This window comes from Neophocaena asiaeorientalis, unplaced genomic scaffold (genome assembly GCF_003031525.2).
Source record: "Neophocaena asiaeorientalis asiaeorientalis breed wild unplaced genomic scaffold, Neophocaena_asiaeorientalis_V1.1 scaffold473, whole genome shotgun sequence".
Classification (NCBI taxonomy): Eukaryota; Metazoa; Chordata; class Mammalia; order Artiodactyla; family Phocoenidae; genus Neophocaena; species Neophocaena asiaeorientalis.
In genome coordinates this window covers 2,092,293-2,101,797 of record NW_020174935.1, presented here as the reverse complement: position 1 = coordinate 2,101,797, position 9,505 = coordinate 2,092,293, and the positions used below count along the sequence as shown (strand labels likewise).

The window sequence follows — 9,505 nt, the reverse complement described above, 5'->3', positions numbered from 1 at the left end:
ACACTTAGGTTGCTTCCATATCTTGGCAATTGTAAATAACGCTGCTATGAACATTGGAATGCGTGTATCTTTTCAAACTAGTGTTCTTGTTTTTTTCCAGATATATACCCAGGAGTGGTATTGCTGGGTCATATGATAGTTCTATTTTTAGTTTTTTGGGAAACTTCCGTGCTCTTTTCCACAGTGGCTGCACCAATTCCCACCAACGGGGTAGAAGGGTTCCCTTTTCTCCACACCCTCGCTAACGTTTGCTATTTGTGTTTTTTGATACTAGCCATTCTGATAGGTGTGAGGTGGTATCTCATTGTGGTTTTGATTTTCATTTCCCTGATGATTAGCGATGTTGAGCATCTTTTCATGTGCCTGTTGGCCATCTGCATTTCCTCTTTGGAAAAATGTCTATTCAGTTTTTTTGCCCATTTTTATTTTATTATTTTTTTTATAAAATTTTTTAATGTATTTCTGGTTGTGTTGGGTCTTTGTTGCTGCGCAGGCTTTCTCTAGTTGCCGCCAGCAGGGGATGCTGTTTGCTGCGGCGCGCGGGCTTCTCATTGCGGTGGCTTCTCTTGCTGCAGAGCACGGGCTCTAGGCACGTGGGCTTTAGTAGTCGCTGCACGCGGGCTTTCTCTGGTTGTGGCGAGCGGGGGCTACTCTTCGTTGTGGTGTGCGGGCTTCTCACTGCAGTGGCTTCTCTTATTGCAGAGCACAGACTCAAGGTGTGCGGGCTTCATTAGTTATGGCACGCAGGCTCAGTAGTTGTGGCTCACGGGTTCTAGAGCACAGGCTCAGTAGTTGTGGCGCACGGGCTTAGTTGCTCCACGGCATGTGGGACCTTCCCGGACCAGGGCTTGAACCCGTGTCCCCAGCATTGGCAGGTGGATTTTTAACCACTGCGCCACCAGGGATGTCCCTATACTAGGAATTCTTAAGTAAATTTTTCCTTAGTGCTGTAGTATGAAAGTTCTTTATACTCATCTTTTTATGAAGGAAAAACCTGATTCTCCTTTCAGAAAGTAACCCAAGTTTTACAGACTTACAAATTATCTTTATTTTTTCAATTATAAAAATATTTACCCACTTAGAAAAGAAAGGAAAAAAGAAGAATGAAAGAGGAAAGAAAGGTCTGTGGACTTAGGCGAGGGTCAGGGGTGACCGTGGAGCTACTTGCTCCTAAGAGCCAGCAGTTTATGAAGCAGTGAGATGCCTCCAGGGCCTGTCATCTTGAGTCACTTCTTAACGATGAAGGGGATGGGGATCCAAGTCTCAAGTCTCTGAAGGAATCCTCTAAATTATTCCAATTCGAGGGCTATTGAGAGAGAAATGAGAAAGCTTCGGTTGGCAGGAAACTGAGGGAGGAAGGGGAACAGAGGCGAGGCTGAAAATGCCGGGACAAGAAAAGAACTGGATCAAGGCAGGCCAGGGATGCCTTAAGAGAAACAGAAAGCTAACAAGAGTCTATGAAGAGGGGCTTCCCTGATGGTGCAGAGGTTGAGAATCCTCCTGCCAATGCAGGGGACACGGGTGTGAGCCCTGGTCCGGGACGATCCCATAGGCCATGGAGCAACTAAGCCCGTGCGCCACAACTACTGAGCCTGCGCTCTAGAGCCTGTGAGCCACAACTACTGAGCCCGCGTGCCGAGAGCCCATGCTCCGCAACAAGAGAAGCCCGCGCACCGCAACAAAGAGTAGCCCCTGCTTGCCACAACTAGAGAAAGCCCACGCGCAGCAACAAAGACCCAACGCAGCCAAAAATAAATGAGTAAAATAAAATGTATTTTAAAAAAAGTCTATGAAGAGAGAGAGAACGAAGGAACTGGGAGCCCCTGGAAGAGGGGACCTAAAGGGGGTGTCATGAGAAAAGAGAAAGCAGTGGGGGCCAGTGGGGAGAGAGCAAGGAGAGGATTGACAGACAGAAGTGGGGCTGAAGCTGGGAAGGGGATCGGCGGGGTGTGGAGAGGCCAGGGGCCTGCAGCGGGGAGAGCTTCTCACCGACAGGATCCTCTGGAGCCGACGGCTTATGCTTTCACTGTATTGCTCCAGCTTATCCCAGGACTCGAAGGGCATCCCCTGGTTATCCACAAATTCTTCCCAGCAGTCTTCAAACTCTGAGATGAGAGAGGGAAACTGAGTCAGGCTCCAAGGGCAGGGGAGCAGCAAGCTTGCACCAGCAGGGCCACCGTCCCTCCTTCCTTTCCCCTTCCTTCTCTTCCTCTCCCTGGAATTAGTCTGTCCCTGGAATTTCCCCTTCAGGTGGTATCACATCTTGGGTCTCAGCTGGGCCGCCGTCCTTCCTGTCCAGCCTCCCCTCTCCCCCACTCCCACTCAGTGGCTTTCGCTCTTGGAACTGCAGATCCTCCCGTCCACCGACAGCTCTGTCTCTCTTCCTACCTGAGCGGGTCATGACAGCCACTGAGACCTGGGCTGCTTGTAGCTGCTGCAGCCCCCTCTGAAACACCTTGACCCAGTGGAAGTACAGGCGGGAGGCAAAGATCTGCAGGCTCAGGTTGTCCCGACCATTGATGAAATCAACGAGTTCCCAGGCACAGGCAGGGCAGGGGCTCCACGTGACATAGCAGATGATTTTGTAGCGCTGGTTTGGGTCGAGATTCAGCGAGGTGATCTTGTCAATAAAGCGAATTTCTGCATGTCGCTGTTTCTGGAGAGGTTCTCAGAGAGACGGACGGGTTGGTTAGAAGGCAGAGGCCAGAGGTCACACACCGAGGGTGAAGCTCGGGACGAGGGCCTCTGTCCTGTGAACTTTCCAGTATGTGAACTGCCTATAGCACAAGGAAAGAACCTCCTTCTTTCCTTCAATTATTCATTCCTTCACTCACTCACTCATCCATTAATTCCACACTCCCCAAGCACCTGTAACTTCGTTGGAATCAGATCAGGGTCCCAGTGCCCAGAGGAGACGGGTTGTAGAACAGACACCCCCAGGGCACAGTCCTGAATACTCTGTGACCTGGCTTTTGGACATGTCCGGGAGGTTGTCTGGAGATGTTTGAACCTGAGGGTACCAGGGAGGTCAGGGACGGAGGGAGAGGGGACGGGACAGGTAGGAAGATGGCAGAAAGGCAGAAGTGTGATGGAGATCTTGTAGGTGAGGTTAGGTGCTCAGTCCTTGGAAGAGCGCTTGGCTTCCCTGAAGTGGTGACCGAGCTGAGATCTGGAGGATGAGGAAACATCAACTTCTCAAAGAGGGGTTAGGAGGTACATTCTGCGGGTGGGAAGGGCTTGTGCGGTGGCCCGCGGATGGGAAAGAATGTGGAGAGCTCCAGGGAAGCGGGGTCACTCAGATTCTGCTAAGCCTCAGGACTTTCCCTGCCTGGTGCGGTTGCCCCTGCTTGCCCTGTGCCCAGGGAACCCACTTGGCACCTTGTTTTGGAAGCAGCCTTTGTCAAGCGTGAAGCCATCGAGCTGCTTCAGCTGGTAGCACAAATAGGTCTTCCTCCGGTAGCAGGGCTGTGGGACCCGGAGCTGGTTGCCAAACTGTTGTCTGAATATATTTGTTTTTAGCAGATTCATTGTGTTTCTGTGCAACAGGAAGGAGAAAACCAAAGATGCAGAGTGTTTTCTGGTGTCACCCAAGGCTCTGTCACATTCTGAACCCAGTTCCTTGGGTTCACCTAGGCCCCTAAGGGGAGGTAAGGGAGGGTCTCTTCCTTCTTTGTTGGCCAGGAGTACTGGGAGGCAGAGGGAAGAGGGCGAGCTCTCCCCCCTCACACATCACCATCCCTCCAGCCCATGCTAGAGGCCATTGCGGGCAGGACTCCTGGGCTGAGTGTGGGTGCCCCCACCCCGAGAATTGGACACGGCATGTCCTTCCTCGTCTCTCACATCTTTGTCTTGCACCCCAGACCCCTCTGTTAAGGTCCCACAAGCACCTCAACCCTGTACCTAATGTCAGGACCCTTCTCTTTGGGGAGTGGGGAGGGGGATGGAAGTTAAAGAGCTTCCTTTAACCCTGTGCTCTTGGCCGAGATGTGTGTATCATAATTTTGTCTGCAAAGAGCACAGAGGCATGTGAACAGGAAAACCCGTTGTCACCAAGGTAGTGTCGTGACAGACCCTTGGCTGAAGGGCTCACATAGCTTTTCTCCCCCTAATTATGACTGTACTCTATAGGGTATTCCATTTTGTATCTTGCTTTTTTTTCATTTAATGTTATACTGCAAAGTGGCCCAGCCCATGTGGGGATGCAGAACCACCAGGTTCTTTTTTTTTTTTTTTTTTTTTCCGGTACGCGGGCCTCTCACTGTTGTGGCCTCTCCCGTTGCGGAGCACAGGCTCCGGACGCGCAGGCTCAGCGGCCATGGCTCACGGGCCCAGCCATTCCACGGCATGTGGGATCTTTCCGGACTGGGACACGAACCCGTGTCCCCTGCATCGGCAGGCGGACTCTCAACCACTGCGCCACTAGGGAAGCCCACCAGGTTCTTTTCAATAAGTGCTGTTGGCTCTGCACGGACAGCAGTAGATGGATGTAACCAGAAGCCTTCCTGCCGGGCCCCAGAGAGGCGCATGAAGGCACCCTCTGGCCAGAGCCGCACTGCACGTGGACACCCATGACCAAGCAGATGCCAGTCTGAACGAGCTTGGGAGGCTTGATGGCCCCAGCCCATTGCCCTCCTGGACACTCCACCCAAGGTAATGTCACTTGGTTGACCGCCGAGTCAGACTCAGATGACCTCAGAGCCTCAGAATTGGCATCTGGACACAGGAATCAAGCCAAGGGTGCCCTCACGGCCCAGACCACGGGACACAATACTTTGTTCCTGCAAGGCCAGAGGAGTCTCGCCATATTTCCAGCCAACTCATTGAAACACCACCAGTTTCACCAATGAAAAACCATTTCTGATATGTTATGCTAATTAACAAAGCCACAAACTTCATCAGTAGAAACCTATCTCTGACGTCCCTTGTGTTAATTAGTAAAACTTTAGATGGATTTGGGTAACGATTGCTGAAGAGACCATCTCTGGACTGTGGCCTTCGATTACTGGCCAATGACCTCGCCTGAAGTTCATACTCCCCATGAGGGCAACTGGCCACCCTCAGGGTAAGGATTAGAAGGGAAACCCCATTCATAGCACACCTGAGACAACCACTGCCCCGTTTGCCCGGAGTCTTCCTGATTTTAGCCCTGAAGTTCCCATGTTCTGAGAAACTCCCCAGTCCTGGGGAAAGCCAGACACTCAAGGCTGAGATATTTCACATTTGAGACAAGAGGACTTATCTTCATAGCACAAATGTTGCACCTTGCCCTTGAATAGCTAAAACTGTAGGTACGATAGAAACAACTTGTAAGAAGTACTTAAAGACCAATTGAATTTTTTATACTTGGTAGTGTCTTCATGGGAAACGAGTTATCTTCTTGTCTTGGAGAGTTTTCCCTCCACAGAGGAGAAACGAGAATATTCTCTGCAAAATTGTGCCTTTAACATAAAATTTACAAAAACGCTTTTATAGCTGACTCCAAACATTGTTTCACTCATCCTTGAACCTAAAGTCTAGGACTGAGGGTGCACAGAGAGCTTTAGGAAGACCCAGTGGCCATGCCTATGGGATATGGCCAGGGACACAGAGAGACAGGCTGTGGCAGAGGTAGGGCTGGGAGGCCTGAGGCAAGAGAAGGAGCCAGAGAGGGAGAGAACCCAGGGCTAGGCACGGAGCCCGAGGCAGCGAGGAGGACCAGCAGCCCCACCTGGCCCCTGCAGCCGGGCTCCAGCCTCCTTGGCAGACATGTCCCAGCTTGCCCTGGGCACTGGGATCTCTGGTTCCACCTGCCTCTCACAAGGCTGCGCTTGGCCTTGGGAAAGTCCCTTATCTGAGAGCGTTCCCCTACAGCTCTCGGAGCGGTAGATGCCCTTCCTGTCTGGGTAAGCCGAGGTGGGAGGCCCAGGGTGGTTTTTGTCTCTCAGACCCATCCTCTTTCCTCCTCCTGGGCTCTGGACTTACCTGATCCCAGGAGTCCAGATGCAGTCTCCTGGCCTAGGAAGGCTTGTCCAAGCCCAGCCCTTTGTCATAGGCACTCTGCCTCGATTTCCTCTCCCAGGACCCTTTTTTTAGGACAGGACCGTTTTTTTAGGACAGCCCCCTATCTGTGAGCGACCTCCCAGGCCGTCTCAGCTGAGGCTCCACCTCCTTCCTGCTTTGGCACCAGGGGTGGGAGGGCCCTGGGGTGGTTTGCTTCCTTAGGCTCCCACCCACCTTCTCTTGGGCCCTCCCTCTTGGCAAAGGTCGGTCTCTGATGCAGCCGGACCCCTCTGTGCAGCAGGACCGGAGGTTATTGCAAAGGGAAAGAGAAAGTAAAGATGCCAGAGAGACGGGGATGGGACAGACCCTGGCAGAAGAGAGCAGGACAAAGGCCTGCCCCCACTGGGGGAGGGGTAGGCTGGAGCCCTCTCCATCCTACTCCTACTTGACACTTAGCTTTTATTCAGTACCCTGACAAGACTCTGGGTAGGACGGAAAATGAGGGCTGGGGGTCAGTACTCCAGATCTTCATCTCCAGCCCTGTGTTGAGCAGATCCTGTGCACCATCTGCTACCCCCAGCTTCCCAGTAGCATCAAGCGGGGAGGAGCATTATCCTGACATTTTAGATGTGGTCCCAGCACAGAGAGGTTAAGACACTCTCTTGAGGTCACACAGCAGATAAATGGCAGAACTGGAAAGCTGTCCAGGAAGCCTAGCCTGGTTCCCTCCCCTTGCTTCCTCATTGTTCCATGAAAAGGAGTGGGGGAGGGAGCACAAGAGAAGGGGTAAGCTATCTGCTTACTTTGTCACGTGGCCACCAAGACCTCCAGATGAGAAAACAGCTCTGGGGAAAGTTGAAACCTAGCGAGGAGGTCTTAGAGCAGTCATGGCCACCTCCAGTCCAAACTGCACACAAACGTGATTCCCAAATTAACTTTTCCCAGCTTGTCATCCCACTGCTCCCCGCTGCCCGCCCTGCACACACCACCTTCTGCCCCACAGGCCCTGGTACGGCCTCGGGGGTAACAAGAGCTTGGGCAGGAGGTTAGAGGATCCACAGGAATGGTGTCCCCTTCACCCCCATCTGTCCTAATGCCCAGGGCCACAGCCAACAAAAGATTCTAGAATGAGCTGGATCCTTCTGGGAAGAGTGACCAGATTTTTTTTTTTTTTTTTGCCACAGCACGTGGCACGCAGAGCTTGCCCAACCGGGGATTGAACCTGTGCCCCCTGCACTGGAAGCATGGAGTCTTAATCACTGGACCACCAGGGAAATCCAAAGAGTGATCAGATTTGTACACTGAAGTGTTGGTCAAACTCAGAGAGCTAAGTCACCCCTGGCCTGAGAGGCAGGAAAGATGGACAAGAAGGTTGAAACCGTTTGCTGGCCTTTCCCTAGTGACAGCAATCCTACAGCCCCGGCTTGGAGATTCCTGTGAGCCACCTGAGATGGGCCAAAATGCAGGTGTGCCAGGAGAGGGACATTTTAAGCTGGCCACTGTGGCCCGTTTTAATGCCCGAGACAAGCAGGAGGTACGCCATCCCCAACCATGTCCCTCTGTGCATCCCTCCTTGAAGGAAACACCGACAGGGAGAGCATCAAGGCAGAAGAGCCGAAGCAACCAGAGACAGCCTGGATTCTGCCCAAGACCCCCAGGCAGCAGTGCAAACAGGAAGGGAGAGTAAAGGGACAGGTGTCTGCTGCTACTGACAATTCCCACCCAGACGGCCAAGATCAGTGGGACCCCAGACCTTCTCCACAAGGACTTTAAGGACAGATTCCAAACCAACAGCTTCCCACTTGCTGTTCCTTCCTCTGCATCTGCCTGCCCAGAATCCCACCTCACCGGGCTCTTACTCGCTTTTGGCCCTGCCACAATCCCGGCCACCCCTTCTGGAACCTCCACTGAGTTTCTCCCCGGTGCGTTCACGCGGCACCTGGCTCTGTGGACAAAGGGCCAGACGCTCGCTTCCTGATCTACCTTGAGCAACTGAACTGTGGCCTCTGACCTGACTCTTAGCAGCCCTTCCGCTTTCTATTCTGCTTTTTGAAAAAGCTCCAATAATCTCAATCCTCACATCCCCAATCCTACTTTTTTCTTCTAAAAACGTATTTAAATGTAAACGTAAGCATTCTTTTTTTTCCTTTTGCTCATTCTCCGTCACCATCCCCAGAGCTTCGTCTCTGGCAGCAATCTGGGAATGGGATGAGGGATGAACAGAGTGAGGACAGGGTGTGACGATGACAAAGTGAAGGTGGGGTGGCGGTGGGGTTCTAGGGACACCAAGGTCTGGAATGCAAGCAGAGGAGTCAGGGTCAAGGAGGCATAACCCGGAGAGAGACACACAGGACAAGGATCCTGCTCTCACTGCACCTGCTCAGCTCAAGAAAGCCTTTGGTCATCGTATGGGCTGAACCGCGTCCCTGCAAATCCGTATGCTGAAATCCCAACCTCCAGTTTCTCAGAACGTGACCATACTTGAGATAGGGCCTTTAAAGAGGTGATTGTGTTAAGAGGAAGCTCTTAGGGTGATCCTTAGTCCAATCTGCCTGATGTCCTTATGAGAAGAGGAAATTGGGACACACAGAGGGACACCTGGGGCTCCCCAGGGGTCATGCACAGAAGAAAGACCATCTGAGGATAGAGCGAGAAGGCAGCTGTCTGCAGCCAAGGAGGAAGAGTGCAGGAGAAGCCCAACCTACCGACTCCTTGATCTTGGACTTCTAGCCTCCATATCGGTGAGAAAGTAAATACCTGTTGTTAAGTCACCCAGTCTGTGGCGTTCTGTTGCGGATATCCTAGCAAACGAGTACCATCATTCCCATCAAAGAGCCTCGTTCTCTGATAAGTCAAGTCTGTCTTCAAGGATGTTTTTCAAATCTCATTTTCACACTTATACATATTCATGCCCATTTATGCTCAGTTCAATAACAAGGTTTGGTCAATGTGTGAGATGGGAGGAGGTGGGGCTCCCTCGCTGGAGGAGAGGGAGATCTCACGGGGGGGTAGGGGAAGACGCTGGGGGAAGAAAGGAGAGAGGAGTTGAGGGAGGGCAGGGGCAGCCCAAGGGCAGTGGCCCTCTGGGGCCAGGGAGGAGAGGAGGCTGAGGAGGGAGGTGGAAGGTACTCAGAGATAAGGAGGAGGTGGGGGGAGGAAGGCTAAGGAAGCCCTCACCCGAGAATTTCATGAAGCTTTGCCACCAGGAACTGATAATTTTTACGCAGTTTCTTCCAAGGCTCGAAGGGCATTCCCTGATTGTACACAAAGTTTTCCCAACAGTATTTAAAGTCTGAAATAAAGAGGAGAGAAAGCCATCAGGTCCGGGCCCTGGGAGGCCTTTCTCTGCTGACCGTCCTGTGCCCTGCCCCCTCCTGCCCACTCCCTGCCGTGCGCCCTCAGTCCTGCCTCGTTTCCCAGGTTCTCCGCCCGCTCACCCTCCCTGGCGGGTATTCTAGGTCCGCCCCCATCCCTCCCACCGCCCCGCCCTCCAGCCCCCGGCCCCCTCTGCTCTCACCTGGGGAGG

General features: G+C 52.7%; 1 protein-coding gene across 1 annotated transcript in view; it reads right to left on the bottom strand.

Moving 5' to 3' along the window:
* Nucleotides 1-1,009: 1,009 nt before the first annotated feature.
* The window catches only part of LOC112410778 (DNA dC->dU-editing enzyme APOBEC-3-like), a 12,484-nt gene continuing 3,988 nt past the window's right edge, over nucleotides 1,010-9,505 (bottom strand). The window contains 6 exon segments of the mRNA XM_024761524.1: nucleotides 1,010-1,306; nucleotides 1,990-2,105; nucleotides 2,389-2,656; nucleotides 3,379-3,535; nucleotides 9,157-9,309; nucleotides 9,348-9,393. Of these exon segments, the coding sequence (XP_024617292.1) occupies nucleotides 1,217-1,306; nucleotides 1,990-2,105; nucleotides 2,389-2,656; nucleotides 3,379-3,535; nucleotides 9,157-9,309; nucleotides 9,348-9,393 (830 nt within the window). The 3' untranslated portion in view covers nucleotides 1,010-1,216.